This window comes from Marmota monax, unplaced genomic scaffold (assembly GCF_021218885.2).
Source record: "Marmota monax isolate L192 unplaced genomic scaffold, Marmota_monax_Labrador192_F-V1.1 WCK01_AAM20220418_F8-fsc00014, whole genome shotgun sequence".
NCBI classification, from domain to species: Eukaryota; Metazoa; Chordata; class Mammalia; order Rodentia; family Sciuridae; genus Marmota; species Marmota monax.
In genome coordinates, this window is record NW_026695222.1 from 35,359,502 (window position 1) to 35,380,383 (window position 20,882).

Genomic DNA, 20,882 nt, shown 5'->3' on the forward strand with positions numbered 1-20,882 from the left:
TCCCTTGGGTGGGATGCCGGTTGCCAAGGGTGTCCTGCCTGTGGCTCCAAGTGTGTCTGCAGGTTCCCATGTACCTAACTGAGGGTGTCCTTTGCTGTATCTGCCCATGTGGTCCTCATGTGCCAGTCTGAGGGTGTCCTTTGCTGTATCTGTGTGAGTCTTGTGTATGTCCATGGATTTGTCTGTCTAGACGTCTATGAATGAGTCTGGGTGTGTCTGTCCAGCCGTCTGCCTCTGCGTCTCATGGCATCTGTGCTGCCTTCTTGCAGAGTGAATGTCATTGTGAGTGTGCTAGTGATTCGAGGGTCTCTGGGCGAAAGCACGAGTGACAGGGGTCTGCGCTGGTCTCCGAGAGTGGCCCTTTCCAGAGAGTGTCTGTCCCTGGCTGAGGCCTGTCGGGGTCAGTGAGTGTAAGCCTGCGTCTGGGCGGCTCTGAGGACTGAGAGTGGGGGTTGGGCGGGCGGGGGGTTCGCCGTAGGACCCGGCGCAGCCAGTCTTACCGCGCGCCTGGCTCCCGGCGCGCACACCTGCGCGGACTGTGGCGGCGAGAGCGGGGCGCAGCCCGCACCCTCCGGCTCCCACGCCCCGCAGGCAGCGCCCCCTCCCCCGGGCGGCGCCGATTGGCTGCGGCGCGCCGCTCGGAGCCCGCCCCGCGCGGCCGGCGGGGGGCGCCGCGGGCCAGAGCGCGCTGCGCCGCCGCCGCCGCCGCCGCCGCCGCCGCTGCCAGGAGCACAGCGCGCCTCCGGCTCCGTGCGCCGCCAGCGCCCGGCCCTCCTGTCGCCCGCCCGCCCGCCGGCCCCGCCGCGCCCGCCAGCCCCGCCGCGGAGCCCCGGGCCGGCCCCGGGCCGCCGCCACCACGCCGCGCGCCGTACTCCGCGTCAAGAATGGGGCGGCCAAGCTGCCCAAGCCGCCCGCCGCCGCCGCCGCCGGCGCGGCCGAGGCGCCCGGCGCCGGCGCGGGCATGGAGCGCTCGCAGAGCCGCCTCAGCCTGTCCGCCTCCTTCGAGGCGCTCGCCATCTACTTCCCGTGCATGAACTCCTTCGACGACGAAGACGCGGGTAAGCGCGCGGCCCGCCCCCGACCCCGGAGGTGTCCCGGGATCCAGATCCGGAGGCCCCCTCCTGGATCCGGTGCACCCTCAGAGGCGGCCTGTGTCTTCTCTCCACCCCGGCCCCTCTCGGGAAGCTCCCCCAGGGTCTCCTTCCCATTCCACGGGACCGCAGGGGCTCTAGGATGGGCCGTGTTCTAGACTTCCCCCCAGGGACCTCTAGATCGTTTGCACCCTTTTCTCGCAGGTGGGCCCTTGGGCCGCCTGGAGCCAACTCTCCCTACTCACCTGCGCCTTCCGGATGCCCCCTGTCTTGTTCTTAGATCTGACCTATCACCGTCCCTGAGTCTCTAGAATGTGCCCACTCTTCAGACCCCTTGAGGCTCCGACGCGCCCCCCGCCATTGGAGGTGGCGCACAGACCTTGCCTCTCCATCTTTGTCTTGGCTGCACCCAAAGGCTCCCAGCCCAAGACCCCGGCCTGGCGCCCAAGGCCTAGAGCGCCCCCATTAGACTCTCCTCCCCTTCCCCCACAGTCTGGGGCTCTGGACTCTAGGTTCTTATGTGACTGGGGCAGTCACCGGGAACCTGCCAGGTGATACCCTTTCCCCCTTTTTCTTCCGCGTCTTCCAGGAGGAGGTGTAAGGCGGCGCCAACTCTACACTTGCGCGCGCGCTAGTGTGTGCCCCTGACCTCGCGTGCTCTTGTCCCTGGAGTGGCCCTTTGGGGTGGGCTGAACCAGGCCACCCTCCTGCGGGCCCGGAACCTGCTGCTCCTAGGCCTGCGTGCAACCTTAGCCAGAGCCCCAGGGGCGGGAGGCTCCCGCCGGACACAGCTTTTTGGGGCCCTGAAACCAGGCAGAGGGAACCTGAGAGCTCCAGATTTGGTTTTGGGGTGAGGAAGTGAATCCAACAACAGGTGGGGTAGCTAGAGGGCTTGGGCGAGAGTTCTCCAAGGAGTGCCAGCTTGAGAGTCAGAATCAGGTTTCAGTCTTCATTCTTATGAGCCGTGACCTTGGGTAAGACATGACCCCCCCACCTCCAGCTTCTGTTTTGCTCATCTGTGAAAATGAGGATGGCAATGCCTCCACACAAGGCTTTGTATGGTGTAGGGTGGAGTTAAAAGTATTTTGTGAGCTGAAAATCTGAGAGTATTTGAATTCAGTGAGGGGACAAAAAGGAGAGGAGAGTATGTGTTGGGGAGGAGCAAGAAGGTTTCATCTACACTTTTGAGACTCTGATGAAAATATGGATTCTCTCTCCCCAAAATACGTAAGTGCTTAATCTACAGAATTTAGCCTACAGTTCTGGGGAGTTCAAGGGCCCAGGATTCCACTCTCTGCCTGCTGGGACCCTTATCTGGTCAACCCTTCTCTCTAGGTTCTGCCAAGGAATGGAGTGATGGGTGATGGGTACTCACCTGTAGGAGGCAGGTGGGGAAAAGGAGAGGTCTTCAGAATCTGTGGTCTGGTGATGAATGGGGCAGACCCCTTACAGACCTTCTTGTTGTTGACCTGAAGGTGGGAGTGGGGGTAAGATGGTTACTACAGAGCCATTTTATGGGATTGCCATTTTACAGAGCAAATAATTGAGGCCCAGAGGCTTCAATCTCCCCCTTGAAATAGCTGAGGGAGTCTCCCTAATGCAGTGTTCTCCACTAGAGCAAAATTGAAGGGAGGAAATCAGGCTACCTTGAGGGTCTGGAGGAGGTGACAATTGCAGAGAAAAAGGTAGGGCAGGAAGCCCCTAGGCCAGGTAAGCTGGCTCCCAACTCTTGCCAGGTGGCCTGGCACTTCTAAAGTTCAGCAGGCCACTTAGGTCTCAGGAGCCTGTCTGGGCAGGAGCATGGTTTTGCAGGAGGACTGGAGGCAGCACAGTTTGTTTTTTCTCCAGAGTCATGCTCCATGTCATGGGTCAGACACCTTGGCTGCAGGTGGCTTGCTCTAGGTTTCACTTAAGTCAACAGAAAACTGCATGTAATATCAGTGATATTTTTAAAGATTCACCTTATATTGTTTTCAAGAAGATTTAAGTTCTTAAGTGTTGCACTTGGAAGAGATTTAGAAATCATCCTATGCAGTCCCTTCTAGACTCTCAGTGGGTCAGTGTGGGTGTGTATTTGTATACATGTGAGTGTGTATGTGTATGCATGCGTGTGTGTGTGTGTTTGTGTGACTGAAGCCCTGGTATGTGGTGTGTGTATGCTTCTGTGTGTTTATAACCCAAGGTCAACCAGTGTAGCAGATACAAATCTGAGACTAAAACCAGGTTCTCAGTTCTCAGAACACCAGCAATCCTCTTTTTGAAAGAGAATGGTTTTAAAAAGCTAGATCTCACTGTGTAGAAAATGGTGCCCAGGTGAGGAGGCCTCAGGGAGTGCTGGTGGCTGAGAGTTCAGTGTGGGCATTTTGAGCTCACTGTCTGCTCATCTCTAGGGCTGCCAGGAGTTTGGGAGGGGGAGGGAGAAAGTCAACTTTCATTTCCGGAAGAATAATGAGTGTCTGGTGAAAGTCGGAAGTGGGGAATGTTGTCTTGGTGCTTAATTTTTCTTGCTCTTCCCAGTCATTAATTTCCTTCTAAAAGAAGCCTTTTGGATGCATCCTTCAGAAAGCACTTGGCTGAACTAATTTCTAAACGCAGTTGGAAGAGTCTCTGGGCTCCTGGACAGAGCTGGCTTGGGCAGGAGGCTGTCGGGTGCAGGCTTGGCTCCACCTGTCTCTCCCTGCTCCTGTGGCCCTCTTACTGCCTGGTCTGTCCCCTGTCCCTCATGGCTCTCTCGGAAGTGTGTGTGTCTGACAGGCCTCTGGCTCATCTGGGAGGCTCCCCTTTGTTGCTGCTCCCAGCTCCCGTGGAAGGCCGCTTTCCCATCCACAGCCATCCTCAGGCTCATCTGCCCTCTTCCACTGGTTTCCTGGGGAATGGGCTAAGGAGGGAACTGTTCCCCCTCTGCTTTCCATTAGCCTTAAATGGGCAGAGCGCATTCCTGCTTTGGACTTGGGGGCTTTGGACACTGGGGTGGGCCAAATAACCTACCTTCCTCTTTCCACACCTTTCTAGCCACCATCTGGCCCAGGAGGCTGGTCACTGCAGGTTCCTAGATTCCTGTTGAGGGGCATCTTCTGTGTGCCTGCTTTTCTTAGAATGTTGTTTTTGCCCTTTTCCCGAGGATGCAGGGGCTTTAGGGAGGCAGGCTCCAGGGCATTTGTGCCTGGGTTTATTGCTCAGCCTTGCTGACACTGAGTTTGTGATTGGGGAGGTTAGGGATGGGGAGGAGTTAGACATGAGACCCCATTTTTCTCAACTGTATGAGGAAGTAAATAACAGCAGGAACCCTCACAGGGTCAGTGTTTCTCATAGCACCCCCCGTAAAATTTAATATCCTATTAACACCCCCATTTTCAGATGAGAAAGCTGAGGCACAGACTTAGTAATTTGTTCAAGGTCACTCAGCCAGGAAGTGAGGGAGTTGCGATTTGAACTTGGGCACTCTGACTCAAGCATCTATGCTTTTAATTAACATACTGCTTGCTGTTCGAAGACTCAGGACAGAACCTGGCATGAGGTAGATCGCAATGCATGTTCACTTTGATCTGTCTTAATACCAGGTGAGAGTTGTTTCTGAGCATGACTGTAAAGAAGAATTTGTGGGTTTGGGCAGGTAAAAGACTGATTCTCAAAATGTTATTATTAATAATCTTACTAGGCAATTTTTTTTTTTGCCTTATGATTACTATTATGGTAAAGCTGGACCCTCCTTTGAAGCGGTTCTTAAGATGGAGACTTGGGGGACTTGTATGCCAAACAAGAGGGTAGGAAGCATTCTGGCTGCCCATTTCCATGACCACTCGTTTGGACCACATCCACAGGTCTGCCCTTGACGCTGTGTCCTGGGGCATAGCTGGGAGCAGGGGTGGATCTCCTTTCTAGTGGATGCACTGGGGTCACTGGGGTCTGAAATTGGCAATGGGGTTCCTGAGCCTGACCAAGTGGTTTCAGCGTCCAGTTCTCCCCCGCCCGCTCAGGAGAAGGGCGGAGAAGTTGGAGCAGCCAGCTCTGATTTGCCCAGAGGATGGATGCTTCGATCCGGTGCAGGGAGGAAGTTGCCATGGCAACACCAGCCGGCTACCAGTCCCTCTGCTAACGGTTTGGGCCACATCTCTGGGCTGGAAGCCCTTCATGGCACCGCCCTCTTCCGTTCAGACCAAATCTGATGCAGTGGTGGTGGGGGCATGGTGGGTGGGGCCCACAAACTAGTACCACAGCCTCCCTCCCCCCTCATATTTGGACAGAGGAGAAATGGAGGTGGTTGTCGAGTTACTTCTGGGATGTGGAGGTGCTCATATCCTGCCAGCCAGATCCTGGCAGGGGGAGTCAGAATTTGATTGTCCCTGTCCCCACTCCCAGGCACCCGGAGTAAACATTCTGGACCGACCCCCCCACCCCTATTCACACGGTTTGGTAGAGTTTTCTTTCCCAGACCAAGTGCTAACTTTTGTCCTTGAAATTTGACCTGAGCTTTTTCTGGGAAACAAAATGTCCTGCTGTCCCTCCCTTTCCTCTGGAGGTGGTGGAACAGAGGGAGCCCTTCAGCTCTAGAAGGGGGCTGGGCTGGGTGGGGAGGGTGGCTTTTGTGAAGGCATGACGTTGAGGCTTTAAAGCCTCCACTTCTACTCTTACCCTTGGGGCAGGCCACTTCTGTCCCCCACCCCTGTCCTCTTTCCCCACCCCCCTCCCATTTATCACCTGGTCTGTAATCGCCTCGACGTTCTGGGAGCTGGGCAGAACTCTTCTGGGTTTGGATAACTGAAGCTTGGTAGAGAATTGAGCCGATTATTTCCCTAGTTCAGGCTGAAGGGTGGGCTGACAGTGGGGACCGGACCCAAACCAATTCATTTTAATCAAATTTTCCTGAAATAAGGATCTTGGGAAAATTAGGGGCATGAGGCTTCAGCCCTCCGTGTGGCCCTGATCCTTGGTCTGCAGTTTGCTCTGAGCCTTTGGGGCTCCTTCCTCAAGTCCCCCCCTTGGGCTCTTCCCCTTCCCTGTCCTCCAGACTCCTGGCTCCAGCTCCCTTGGTCTGCCGTTGCCAGGGGCCACCTGCCTGGGTTTGGTGGGAAGGGGAAGGAAGGCCCCTCCTCCTCGGCTCCCTCTGGGGATGAGGCTCTGCCTCCTTCTCCACCCACCCCCAGGCCCAGAGGCAGAGCCAGTTCCAACTGCAGGCTGAGTGGGGGGCGGCCAAGTGCGGAGGAGAGCCGGAATGGAAGGAAGCTGCCCTGAGCTGCCCTTCTCTCCCGTCTTGGGGCCTTTCTGCCACCCTAACAACCTTACTTCCGGTGTCTTTTAGAAACTGTTGGAAAGGTGCTGCTTCTAGAGAGGGTGCTGAGAATAGCGCACCATCTCCCCGCGTAACCCTGCCCCCACCGGGCCCAGGTCACCCTGTCTTTCTGGAGTGGAAGGAGAACCTGGCTTGGGTTATCAACTTGCCCTGTGACCTCAAGCAATTCTCTTAACCTTCATGAGCCTCATCTGGAAAAAGGGTTAATGCCCTTGGTCTGAGCATCTCAGGATGATAGAAATAGAATAACTGAGGGCCTCTCAGCCATGCTCGGTGTTTTGCATGATCTCAGCGAATCTTGTAGCGACCCAGAGGGTAGCTGCTGCTGCAGATGTGCCCATTCTGCAGATGAGCAAAGTCAGGCAGCTGGAGCAGTGTGCACGGTGATGACTCCAGCCCAGCCGCATTGGCTGGCAGCCACCTTCGGCCTGCGGCATGAAATGAGTTCCCAGGTGGGAAACGGCTGTGCAGTCTTCAGGGACTCTACTTGGGCTGTCACAATAACAAGTGACAAAGGCTAGGGTGCAGGGTTCTGTTCAGGTTCACGCGTGCCCTCCGGGGTCCACTGCCCAACTGCAGCTCTTTCGTGGCCATCAGTTCCTGGATGATCCCATCACAGTCGGCCAGCAGCTGCTGCGCCTGCCTGGCCTCCTTGAAGAATCCAGTCTGCCCTGGCCCTGGGGGCCCAGCCATCACCTGCCTCTCCAGACCGATGTAGGCCAGGGCTGGATTATATTTAACGCTGTGCTATTTCCACTTGACAGCTCCCGAGCGCTGTCCCCCCTCCCCGTCTCCTTCCTCCCCCCCTCCCCTTCTGATTCACTCGGAAACTGACGAGGCTGATGTCAGCGCCTTATTCTTAGCCCCCGTAATTGTAACTGCATTTAGCAGTGCGCACTTCATTAACAGTTTCTGCGGTGGGGGAGTGAGAGGACCGTGTGGCTGGGCAGGGACACGGGTGGAGGTGGGAAGAGGGACCTGCTGCCCGGACCCTGGCCAGCTGCCTGCTTTGGATGGGCCAACTGGGTAGGTTCCAGGCCTGGCTTTCCAAGACTAACAGTCCTGGAAGGACCCTTGGAGAGCATCTCGTCCATTCCCTTCACTGGGCAAAGAGGGACACTGCTCAAAGAGGTGTAGTGGCTAGCAAAGGTCACACGTCAAGGGTCCAGGGTCTGACCTCTGAGTCCAGGTTTTCTTGTCTGGTATTTATTCATTCAACCAATATTGAATTAGCTGCTTGGTGCTAAACAATCTGCTAGGCATTAGAGGTTTATCAGGGAACAGTGCAGACATGGTTTCTGCTCTCATGGAATTATGGGCTGAGGGAGATGGACAATAATCGGTGAGTAATAAAAAATAAATAATTTTAGATTGTGTTAAGTGGAATGAAAATAAAAAGTGACAGGATAGGAGAGAGCATGAAGTGAGGTGATCGGAGAAACCACACTTGAGTTGAAGCCTAAAGGACAGAGCCAGCAATAGGATATGAGGAGAAGAGTATTCTGGGCAGAGGGAGATGTTGTGCAAAGGCCCTGAGGTCAGTGTGAATGTGAGCTTTAGGAAACAGCAGTCTGGCATGTTACAGGAGTAGGTGAGAGGAGGTGAGGTCAGGGACATGAGCATGGTGGGCATGCGGGGTGGAGATCATCATAGCCTTGTAGACAGTGGTGGGGAAACAGGTCCAGAGAGGAAAAAGGAAAGGCCTTCAGCTGGGTAAAGTCAGAGAGAGGCCAAGAACTCCTGCCCCCAGAGTCCCTGACTCTGCTGTTCCTCAGGCACAGATGGCTGTGCCTTTAAATGCACAACGTGGCTTCCTTTGAGTCCTAGCTGGAAGGCACTATGGAGTCAGGGCAGGGCCCTTTCTCCCCACCCTGCCTGCTGTCGCACTCTTCTCATCTCACCTGAGCGGGACCCTGCGGGGGCAGGAAGAACTGGCTTTGGAATCCCAGAGACCTGGATTTCCATGCTACTTCTGCCACTTCTGGCTTGCGTGGCGTTGGGCCAGTTGCTCTATCTCCCTGGGGCTCAGCTTCCTCCTCTGTAAACTGGGCCATAATAATAGTAGGTACTTCAAAGGGTGATCGGGAGGAAAAGACGGTGAAATGCACAGTCGCACCCCGCCCAGAGCTGGACCTGCGGGGTTAAGCGTCCTCAGTGGTGGGGACCAGCGAGGCCGTGTGCCAGTGCCGGGCACGCAGGGGCACTCGGTCAGCGGTGGCCGCGGCGGTTCTAATCGCTGTGGTCAGTTGAACAGGGCAGAGCCGGGCTGCTCAGTCTCCGCGAGCCCAGAATCACCAAGGGGCTTGTTTGCACACAGACTGGGGGACCCCACCCTAGTTTCTCTTTCAGTCTGGGGTGGATTTGTTTTTGACGAGTTCCCAGGTCATGCCACCCTGAGGCTGCTGGCCCAGGGACCCACATTGACAATCACAGGTGAGAGACTGGCCGGGGAAAAACGAGGCTCTCTTCAGTGCCCCTCCCTGTGTCTGGGATGCTGAGCTCCAAATTCAGCCCCGGATGGCGTCTTTGTGTCCGTCTGGTTCCTTTAGGGCCTCTGATCCAGGTGAGCCTCAGCTGCTGCCTGCACAGGACTCACCGCGAGGACCCCATGAAGCCCCCTGAACAAGTGATAAATGAGCCAACACAGCAACAGTCAGGCCACGCTGCTGGGCTCGCGCAGCCCTGGGGACGCTGGCTCCGGTCTAGCACCTTTTACCAGACAGAACAGGTCGGAGGCTTGCGTGTTAACACCAGGAGGTTCATTTCAGGACAGGTCTTTCCTGGGAAGAAGTAAGTCAAAGGAATGATGGCGGTGGAGAGTCACAGTGCTGGGAAATGCCACCAAGGCAGTTTCCCTGGTCGTCTTGTTGAACCGTTTCTAGGAAAGGGGGGTGCTGGTTATTTTCCAGCAGGAGTCGGCTTGTGGTGAGATGAACTCTCACCCAGCCTAGCACAACTCGGGGTCAGAAGACCAAGGCACACAACATAGTTTCCGGATGGGACACGGACTGAACCCATGTTCTCCGAGAGGGGTGGCTTGGGGTAGAAAGCACAGACTCTGGAGGTGCGGAGATCCGGGTTTGTGTCTCTGTCACTTGCTGGCTGGGTGTCCTGACTACGTATGGGACTGGTGTGGGCCTCAGCCATGTCCTCTGCAAAATGCAGCAAGAGTACCAGGCAGCTCGGGAGGACCGGAGGCAGTGCCCGAGCCGCACACAGAAGGCACCGCAGAGGTGCAGCTGCTGCCTGCCCTGAGCCAGGGGTGCGCACACCTGGCTGGTGGAGGGTGGGAGCACTGCCCCCTCTGGCCCTGGCCTGGTAGGTGTGTTTGCTGTGTGCCTGTGGAGCCTGCGAGGCTGCCTTCAGGGTCAAGAAAGGAGAATTCTGTTCAGCTGCTGAATCTCAGAGTCTTCTCCAGCTACTTTTGGTTGTCTCTCCGACCTCAGTGTCCCTATCTGCTGAGTGAGGGTCCAGGGGGCTTGGTTTAGACACCACCAGAGTCTCCCAGAGAGGAAGGACACCGCGCAAGCCTACCTCTACTCTCCTGTCACCCCGTGAGATCATTGTCATCCCCCAAGTCATTTCCTACCAGAGTTTCTTTCTAGATGATCTTTGGTGACTAGTCATTGAATAATTTCTAAAATAAGTATTTTGGGAATTAGTTAATATACACATACACTAGAACAGTTTGCAGGGAGGTACTGGGTATTGAATGCTGAGGTGCTTTACCATTGAGCTATTTATTTTATTTTATTTTTTGGTACCAGGGATTGAACTCAGGAGCACTCAACCACTGAGCCACATCCCAGCCCTATTTTGTGTTTTATTTAGAGACAGAGTCTCACTGAATTGCGTAGCGCCTCACTTTTGCTGAGACTGGCTTTGAACTCACGATCCTCCTGCCTCAGCCTCCCGAGCCACTGGGTAATTTTTTTATTTTTAAGACAGGGTCTCACTCAGTAGCTTAGGGCCTTGCTAAGTTGCTGAGCCTGGCCTGAAATTTGTAACCCTCCTGCCTCAGCCTCCCAAGCTGCTGGGATTACCAGAGGGATCTCCATTTGCTCAACACCTCACAGCAGGTGGATGGCAAAGCCAGAAATAACACTAATGTTGCTGGACTCCAGGTGCTGAGTGTTCCCCAAATGCAGGGTCCCCAAGTAGCCATGATGGACCCTGCTTGAGGTATCAAGGCTGTGCCCTGCATCTCCAGCACTTGGTGTCCCTGGTAGATGCCTCCTGGAGATGTCCTGGGAGTGGGTGGGAGGATATGTCACTAATTGGGGTCTATAATGGAAATTAATTAGTTCCTTAGCAAATGTCTGGAGAAACATCTTTCATCTGCCTGGGCCCAATACCAAGCCCGGACCAGGTGCCTCTGGAGCCCAGCCAGGCCACGGCCAAGCCACCCCCGAGCCATATGGTCTCAGGAAGCTGCCACTTCTGCCCACTTCTGTTGGTCATGCTGAGATGGGGCAGAGGGACCCCAAACTGGGCAGCCTGGCCCCGAGGGCAGTGGGTGGTTGCCTCTAACAAGGGGGAATTTAACATAGCTGTTCTCTGGACTTGTTCTCTGGACTCCTGACAGTCACTTTGGACTGAAAGGGAAACAGAGGATGGGGAACTTTTCCCTCCTGCCTCCGCCGTCTTGGCCTGAGCCATGGGTTTTGTGCAGTGGTAGTGTGTGGAGCCAGGCACAGTAACACGTGTCTGTGATCCCAGCAACTCAGGAGCCTGAGGCAGGAGGACTGCAAGTTTGAGACCAGCTTTAGCAACTTAGCAAGACCCTGCCTTGAAATAAAATAGAAGAGCTGGGGTTGTGTTTGGGCGGTAGAGTGCTTATCTCAGACGCACGAGGCCCTGGGTGTGATACGGTGGAAAGGCTCTCAAGTAAGACCTGTGAGTGACAGGGACACAGGACGCGGAAGGGGAAGTAGCAGCCACACGGACATTCCGCTGCAGTCCAGCTGCAGCCTGTTCTCTGGGCCCTTCTTGGTGGGGGGGGGGGGTAACTCAGTGTTGACCAGCTTCCTGTATTAGGGAGTCCCCCAGGTTGGGGACACCTTGGGGCAAACCACCGTCAGCTAGGGTAGTCCTATAAAGTCCTGTAAGGACAGGGCAGCCCTGAGCTGATGCCTGCAGGTGACTCTCAGCAGCTGTGGGATGGGATCTGGCTGGTGAACCGACGAGGTCCAGCCACTCCCTGTCTGGAAACCTCTGGTTGCCCAGTGTGGAGGGTGGCTGTGCCCAATGTGCTGTGCTGTCCAGCCCTCATTGTAGGTCCCCCTCTCAGTCCCATGAGATGGGCATGGTGATGGCCGGGAGGCAGGATGGGAGAGCCAGTCTCCAGCTGTACTCCTGTCTTAGCCAGGGTCACCTGGCTAGTGAGGGCTGGGGAAGTGCCAGCCCAGGCTGGGCTCTGGACTGTGGTCCTCCCAGCATCCTGTACTCAAGTCTGCATTCTTCACGACATGGTGTGTATTTGGTGCTTCTTAGTGGGTTCTTTCCAAGTGCCCCTTTAAAGGGTATCTGTCCTGGCCCTGTGTAGTGGCACATGTCTGTAATCCCAGCACTTGGGAGTTTGAGGCAAGAGGATCGTAAGTTCAAAATCAGCCTCAGCAGTTTATCAGGGCCTTAAGCAACTTAGCGAGGTCCTGACTCAAAATAAGACATGGCATTTGCAGGTAAATGGACAGAGCTGGAGAATATAATGCTAAGTGAGAGTAGCCAATCCCAAAAACCCAAATGCCAAATGATTTCTCTGATTTAAGGATGTTTCGGGGGCGGGGAGATGGGAGGATTAAATGAACAGGGCAGAGGGGAAAGGGGAGGGAGGTGGAGGGAAGGGCCATAGGGGTAGGAGAAAGACCATGGAATGCGTGGTCATCGTTACCCTAAGTACTTGTGTGAAGACACGAAGGAGGTGACTCTACTTTGTGTACAACCAGACATGAAAAATTGTGCTCTATATGTGTAATATGAATATAATGCATTCTGCTATCACATATAACAAATTAAAATAAAAAATTAAAAAATTTAAAAAATGAGGTGCTATGAGAAAAAAGGGGGGCTGGGGATGTGGCTCGGTGGTTAAGCACCCCTGGGTTTGATCCTTTGTGTTTGCGCGCGCGCGCACACACACACACACACACAATAATGGTGTCTGTCCTGGCTTCTGCCTAACCCCAGCAGATGTAGAGTCCTCTGTCTGACAGCATTTTTAGCTGTGTGATCTCATTGATCCTCAGGAACAGTGGTCGTATCTGGAGAGGTGGGCAGGAGTCCCACGGCTGCCTGAGGCCATGTGACAGCATAAGCGTATCTGATGTGTCATGCCATGAGCCCTGCATTTGTCATAAGAAAACCTGGATCTGAGATCCCATTTCTTCCGGTTAGCTGGTTGGGTGGCCCTGGGCAAGTCATGGTCCTCCCTCTTTGAACCTTGTTTCCTCACCGGAGGAATAAGTCTGCACTCATAAGGGGGAGCAACCTGCAGGTGTGTTAAAGAGTCTGCACAGCAAGACTGTGGCAAGGCTCCGCTTAGGGGGCGGGTGGGGGAGTCCAGCCAAAGCTGGTCTCTGCCTCTGCCGAGGAGGCCGGGCCTGTGCCAGGCACAGTGACACTTGCCCTGCTGTCCGTGGTTGGGTTCCCCCAGAAGCAGATCGAGAAACAGGACTCAGGCACAACTATTAGCTCCAACCACTAGAAGCTGCCGTTTTTGTCAGTCAGAACAGTTGAGTAGCAATTTTACAAGGTTTTCATAGTCCACAGAGGTGGTGGGTGAAACCCCCGAGGGGAGTGGGCACACCGGGTTACCTCTGGGCGAGGGCAGCTGGGAATGAGGCTTCTGAAGACTTCAGGAGACTGGAGAAGAGGGCTCTGCAGACTCCTGTGAAGGCCAGACAGCAGATATTTCTGTCTTTGCAGACCATACGGTCCCCGTTGCAACTGCTCAATCTCACAGTTGTAGTGAGAAAGCAGCCACAGACGGTATGTAAATGAAAGGGCGAGGCCATGTCCTAATAAAACTTTATTTACAAGAGCAGCAGCAAGATGGATTTGGCACAGGGGCCATCGTTTGCAGACGCCTGGGGTAGAGCATGCACCTCGGCTGTCCCACCGGGGAATGAGGGGCAGGGGGTTTATGCGCCAGCTTCCACCTGACGGTGAGGGCTGCCGGGGTGGAAGCCCTCACCAGACAGAGGAGGGTGGGCCAGGCGGGGGTGAGGAAGGGGATAAACAGCAAGGCTCTCTCCAGCTCGGAGCGTGGCCTGCTGGCCTCCGGGAGTGTATTGGCAAGAAGGTGGCAGGGTGGACAGGGAAACCGGGGTGTGCACAGGCCAGATATTCGTTCAGCTTCCTATTTCCAGCCTTTGTAAGCACTTATTATTTCCAGGCAAAGCCCAGCTTCTCCATGGCTAATGGTCTCGTGTGAGTCTTCACCTCTGGACTCCGCCTGGGCCTTGCCCTCTGCTCGGACATCCCACCCCTCTTCCAGGGGTCCCAGCCACCTCTCCAGGAAGCACCCATTCTTCTCTTGGGCATTCCCGTGGTGCTTTGCTGTTCTTCCAGCTTTGGCACAACGGGGCTTCTGTCACTTTCTCTTGCCGCGCCGTGAGCCGCCCCAGGTGAGAGGCAGCACCATCCTGTCCTCACCCCACCTAGGGGCAGAGCTGGGTCCCTGACTCCTGCTCCCCTCCAGTGGGTGCTGATGACCAGGCCCCCCTGGTGACCTGAGGCGAGCCCCGTCTTGGCCCTCGTGGAGTCTGCAGCCTGGGGGAAGGTTAGACAACCCGACAGCAACGACTGATGATCTCATCACTCCTGGGACAGGTGCCGGGGCCAGCAGAGGCTCAGTAGGGAGACCTGACCCCTGGGTGGGGGTCTTGGCAGCAGGGCTGGGACCTGAGGTGGGGGAGGCTGTGGCCGGGGCTGTCCTGCTGCCAGCACAGCCTGGGAGTCGAGGAGTGAGGCTGAAGCCGAGTTCTCCTGGACGGTGCGGCTCTCCTCCCTCCTGTCTGTCTACACCTCTAGCGCTCACAGGTGGACATACTGACTAGGGTTGCTTCTGTGCATAAGAATCATGGGTAACTTTTTGCTTTCTAGTTGTTTCCCACATTTTCTGCAGTGGGCCTGTCTTGGTAAGAGTGCAGGCCCGGTGAGACCACATTCCCACGACAGTTTTGTAACTACATTTTTTTTTTGCCATTCACGGATGATGCTGTTTCTCTCTGTAAAGAAAGAGTGGCAATCAACCCTGTTCACATGGTTCCCATCATGTTCTGATGCTTCACCTCTCTTAACTCATTCGAGCCCCAGGACTGCCCCAGGCAGGTTCCATCACTATTCCAATTGTACAGATGGGGAAACTGAGGCACAGAGAGTAAGCTAAGTAAGTAAGCTGCCTGAAATCACATAGTAGGGGTCAGAGCCAAGACTCCAATCTGCCTGTCTGGCTCTACAGTCTGAGCTCAACCACTGGGCCCTGCTGTCCACCTCACAGGGTAAGGATGAGGGGACATCTGGGCAGCCCTTATCCCGGTGCCTGGCACGTAGTTAGTGCTCAATAAATATTAGATCTTGTTATTGTTAGCAACTGTGCAAAGGCCCTGAGGTGGGAAAGGGACATGCCTTTTGAGAGTCCTGGGAAAGGAGTATGTGGTTGGTGAGGTCACAGGGCTGGGTCTCACTAGGTCTTTCAATTCAAGGATCTTGCACTTGAGCAGGACGATCGCAGACCCTGTTGGGTTTTTAGCAGGGAAGAGACGGCCTCAGATTTGGGGTTTGCGAGTCTTAAAAGACCCCTGTGGCTGCAGCGGGGAGGGGAGGGGAGGCTCTGAGAAGCCCAGGACGGCTCCTCTTGGGTGCAGCAGCTCATCTCAGACCTGATTGGGCAGCCTGGGGTCCTCAGGCTTCCAGGCTGGCTGTATGGGCCAGAGCACCAGAGACAAGTCAGGAGTGTGTCACCAGGCTGGTCTGGTGACGCTGGGTGGCTGGGAAGTGCCGGCTGGAAGGCAGGAACAAATTACTCTCCTGGAGATGAGGCCGGGCCAGTTCCTGCCGCGTTACATTATTAAATTTGTAATCTTCATTCTAATACTTTCCAGCAGTGAATAAGAACCAAATTTAAAATGCCGGCTTTACATTTCTGGAATGGAGCTCTTTGTCAAGAACTCTTGAAACCCATAATTTCTCTCCAGAGGTGAATGTCTCAGTCTTTAAAAATAATAATAATAAATAAATAAAATTAAAAAATAAAGGAAAACGACTCTTTAGTTAAGGTCAGGATTGAAGGGTTTGACCCCGACTGTATGACTCAAGCCCTGGAAAAGGCTCAGAGTGGCCCCCGCCCTGCAGATGCCTATGGCTGCCCCGGAAACTTAAACTCCTAAGTCTGGGCCTTGCTGGGGAAGAAAGCATGGGATGCTTCAGCTCACCTCACCCTCAAGCCCTGGTACATCTGTAGAAATCGGGTCACATGCTCTGGAAGAATCGACCTGTGTCGACCTTGTGAACCTCCTCATGACCTGGCTGGAGAATGGCGGAGCTGGCTGTTGGTGGAACCCGTGCCACCTGGCTCCTGCCTCTCCACCTGGGCGGGATGGGCCCCGATTCAGGTCACCAGAATCCACAGGCTGCTCTCTGGCCCTCCTCCAGCCAGATCCGTCCTTGCCAGGGGCAGTGAGGACCCTGAGCCGGGAAGGGGACTCACCGCCCTGGACTCCTGCTAGGCCGTGGTCAGGTATGGAGGCCCCGGCATTCAAATGGCCCTGAGCCAGCTTCCCTCATCTGGTCACACCTTCCTTGGGTCTAGTGGGCTCTGTCCATTGCTGGTGTCATGGTGGTGGCCTTGAGGGTCGGAGGTCAGAATAGCACACAAGTGCAGATTGGCCCCTTGCTGTGGTGTCCAGGAGGAGGGGAGGGGTGGGCTGGCCCCTCCTCACACCGTGTTCCGCCACGGACTCCGATGATTCTAAATATGAGCCTGTCCTGGCCTTCAAGGTCATTATGAAGGCGTGTTTCTCAGAATAGAAGGACAGAACATATTTTATTCAATAGTCCTGATTTATAACTTTTAAATATTTAGAATAAGCCTGAGATCCTCATTTAGACTCTTGCCTGGGGCCCCAGAATGTGAAGGGAGGGCCTTTGTATCACCTTTGAACTGAGAGCCAGCCAGCCCAGGGATGGCCTCTCCCCTCATGGCCTACGACTTGGCCCCACATGGAGGCCTGTGGCTTAGAAGTCAACTGTGTGCAAGTCAGAGGAAGGCACCTCTTCCCCCGCCCACCCAGCGCAGTGGTGGCTTGAAGAGTGGCACTGTCTGTGGGACGCTGAACTGGGACTCTCCTCCTCTCCAGAGTGGCAGTTTGGCCTGGGGATGGCTGCGTTTCTGCCTGGTCCCCAGCCTGCCCAATAGTTCACAGAACCAGCAGGAGCCATGGTGAGACCCAAAGGGAAAGTGCGGGCTCTCTGGGCTCTCGAGCTGATGGTCAGGCATTTTTCCTGTTTAATAATCACCCTCGGGCTGGGGATGTGGCTCAAGTGGTAGCGCGCTCGCCTGGCATGCATGCGGCCTGGGTTCGATCCTCAGCACCACATACCAACAAAGATGTTGTGTCCGCCGAAAACTGAAAAATAAATATTAAAAAAATTCTCTCTCTCAAAAAAAAAAAAATCTTAAAAAAAAAAATCACCCTCATCACACTAGAGACGTCGCTTGTGTTTCCTCTATGCCAAGTGCTCTGAGCTTTTCACCTGGATCGTGCTGTGGCGATGTCAGCTGTGGGGGAGCACATCAGTGTACCCATTGCACAGATGAAGAATCAGGCTCCGAGAAGTCTTGTCTGCCTCTGGCCCAGGGCCGTGTATAGTATGGCACTTGAGTCCGTCATCCCAGCCACGGCTCTGCACGGCCCTTTGTCGTTTTTAGAAGCATCCCTTATGCAGTCAGCAAGCGTTTTCCACCCTCTCCAGCATGTTGGGTACTAAGGGTGCCGGGCCATGTAGGACCAGGACCCCCTGACCCAGGAGCAAAGACAAGAGGGGCAGGTAACTGGGGGACCCATTGAGGAGGGAGTGTCAAGTACCACCAAGGTGCTCAGGTCACTGGAGGTCCTGTGAGGTCAGGGGAAGCTTATTTATGTCTCCTGGGGGCAAAGTTGGTGCATGAGGAAGTGGGCACCAGGAGGTAGTGGGCACTGGGAAGAAGTGGGCCTGGGAGGAAGTGGGGCCCGGGAAGGGCTGGGCGGGCTCCTCCTTGAGGACCAGAGTTATATCATCATCTCAGGCCTCTGCCAAGAGGGGAGGGACTAATATCCACCCTGCTCATGTTTTCGAAGTCAGGAAACTGAGGTGCGAGGGGGAGAGCAGAGTGGTCCCACCTTTTGGGCAGGCTCGGTTGGACTGGGCCTCTCCAGCCCGTGCTCCTGCCCCTTCCCAGGGCTTTTTTCCCAGGAGGGGCAGAGTTGCCATTCAGCACTTTAACTTTTGAAAACAATATTGTGCTTTCACCAGTCACAAGCACCTGTCTGGTTCCCCCAGCTGGTATTCCCTGCTCGCGTACAGGTGTGTGCCCCGGATGCTGCGCTGAGAATTCACGTGTCACCTTTCCTGGTCCTCAGGGCAGACCTCTGGGAAAGGTCCTGCTGCTGATCCCACTGTCCAGATGAGAAAACGAAATGACTCCCCGGGCTACCCAGCCAGCGAATGGTTGGGTCTCACACCTGGATTCTATGCGATGGGTAGCCATGGCAGAGATATGCGAAAACCACAGAGAAAGCACCCCAAAAGAAAATGAAAACAACTCCCATTCTGTAGTCCAGAAGTGGAATGCCAACCACTGGACCGATTCTCCCTAGGAACACGTGGGTGCATGTGAGCCCAGGAGACATGCTTAGGCCCCAGCAGGGCCCTGCGGTGATGCTATTTTGTAAACTGACGCTACCATTTAAAAATCACCTTAAAAAGACCTTCCCAGGCTGGTCTCCACAGGGACACGCTGGCTTCTAGGATCAGGTCTGGAACTGCGTGCGATTCAGCCGTGGTCCGCAGACTTGGCCAGGCAGCCCCGGGGACGACACAAGGCAGCGCATCCTCACAGCCTTGGATTGCTTTGTCCCTGTTTTTCTGCCCTTGTTCTTACAAAATAAATAGATAAATGAATGAATAAAATTTAAAAACACACAGACCTCCCCAGGATTTATTCCGTGCCTGGCCCTGCATCTCAATGCAGGAAGCAGAAGGCTTGTGAGCTATAAATAGCACCAGCCCCTTCTGCACGGTGGCGGTGGCGGAGCGTTTGTAGGTTCTGTCTCCTCCCAACCTGGTGACCTGGATTACTTCCTTCCTGTGGTGGCTGCTTTCCTCGTGGCCTCCTCTGTCCAGCCTTCCCGGAGCAGAGCAGGTCCCTCTCTGCGAGTAGTTACCGAGCACCTACCCTGGGCGAGGCCCCATCTCACAGCGTGCCATGGGGGGATGGACACGGGCACAGATGTCCACGGGGGAGGATCCTCCCAGGTATGGAAGAGCACAGAGGGCTTCCCAGTTCTGCAGGTCAGGGAGGACTTCTAGGAGGAGCACGGAGGAAGGAGCCCAGGGAGGAAGTGGCCCGGGAGGAGACTGGGTTCGCTGTCATGCCACGCAGGGCCTGGCCAACTTGAGAGCACGTCCAGAGTTCCAGCGGTGGCTCCCAAGACTTCTGGAATCCAGGGTCTCTGCTGAGGAAGTGATGTCCCACCTGCTCTGTGCAGTTTTTTCTGTCTGGAACCTGGGTCCTGAGCCCCACCCAGATCACTTCATTAAAAAATCTCCAGTGGAGGGGCTGAGGAGATAGCTCAGTGGTAAAGCACCTGCCTGGCATGCATGAGACCGAATTCAATCCCCATCGCCACATAAGAAATAAACAATAACAATAAAAAATTATATATACACACACACACACACACACACACACACACAATTCTCCAGGGGAGCCTGGAAATCTGTTTCTTCACATGCTCCCAGCTGGGATTCAGGGTGCCCATCCTGTCTCCATCCGGGGACCACACCTCCGTCTCCATTCCCATCTCCCTTGAACAGGGGAAGGGGCTCATCCTCCTTCCTTCACCAGGCAGCAGGCTGCGGACAGTCCCTTCCCCTGTGCCAGAGTCACTGTCACTGTTAGTCCTAACAGAGTGAGAATGTCAATAACCAATATCTGTACTCCTCCCTGTTGCCCATAGAGTATTTAATCCGGGAGGCAGAAGGTACACATTTTAAATTCAGACGGAACCTGGGCTTAAGCCTCCCGCCCTCTCTTTATCCTCCCCTATCTGTTCTTGAGTGGCCTAACCTCTGTGCGTCTTGTGTCCCCAGGTGGTCGATGGAGATGGTGATGGTTCTCACCATTCAGGTTGTTGGAGGGATTAAGTGATGTGGGAGATGTTCCCAGTGCAGTAATTTATGGTTGTGAACTCTGTCGCTCTTCTGTGGGGCGCCTGCCTGGTAAATTCAACATTCAGGAGGTTTTTATTGGGTGTTAATACACACCCAGCCCCACTCCAGATGGTGGGCCTATAGGGAAAAGTTCTCACTCAGTGACAGTTTTTAGGATCCTTTGATTTTTACAATGCAAATGGGACAGATAGCGAGCTTTTACTGGTAAGAAGATAAAGGTCAGAAAATTGGCAAGATGGGAAGGGCGTTTAGTCCACTCTCCACCTTCAGCAGATTTTTGCAAGAGTGTGTATGAAAAGGGAGGAAGGGGGGAAGGTAGGAAGGGGGGAAGGCAGGAAGGGGCAGACCCTCTGCCCCCATGGTTCCCTCTGGGCCTGGCAGTTAAGGGACAACATTGTAGAGACACCAGAGAAAGGCGTCACCAAGGAGCACAGGCGACCTGGCTCTTTAGCCAGCTCTCTAGGGCAGGGTTGCAGACCCCATGCAGCCCGACCCTCACCTCTGCCCTGTCAGCTGCAGATGCAGCCAACACCTGGTCCACTGTCCACATCCCCACGCCACCTTGAGTCATGGCCCGTGCCCAAGTCTAGGCCCCACTGGAATTGTGGGGCCCAAGGCTGGCCCTGGGTGCCTGTGAATGCCCCCAGCGTGTGGCCTTCTTTCTAGCTAAGGAAACGGGGAGTTTTGCCCATGGTGTTCTTTCTCCTAGGGGAACGGGCTGTGTGGCCTTCTCTCCTGCCCCTGGATGAAAGAACTCGTCCCTGATAAAGCAACCTCTGACATCAGCAAGGAAGTGAGGAAACTGTCATAGCTAGAGTCCCTGTAGTCACACAGAGGGGTGTGTGTTGCTGGAGAGGTGGGTCTCAGGCCGGTGGTCCCTGACCTTCTCTCCCGGTCGGGTACATAGACTTACATCTTTTACAGGAGAGAAGGTTGGGGACCACTGGGGCCCTTCTCTGAGCTCTGTCCCTCCCCTGCCTGCCCTCCAGCCTCCCTTCCTAGGCCCCTGTTCTGCTCAGCCACTCGCCTCCCTGTTGCTCATAGAACTTACCAGACCTTGGCTTCCT

At 55.0% G+C, this 20,882-nt stretch overlaps 1 protein-coding gene across 1 annotated transcript in view; it reads left to right on the plus strand.

Moving 5' to 3' along the window:
- The first annotated feature begins 938 nt into the window (after positions 1–938).
- Positions 939–20,882, plus strand: part of Rims4 (regulating synaptic membrane exocytosis 4) — a 52,526-nt gene continuing 32,582 nt past the window's right edge. The window contains exon 1 of the mRNA XM_046433849.2: positions 939–1,058. Coding sequence (XP_046289805.1) covers positions 962–1,058 — 97 coding nt within the window. The 5' untranslated portion in view covers positions 939–961. The remainder of the gene's footprint in view (positions 1,059–20,882) is intronic.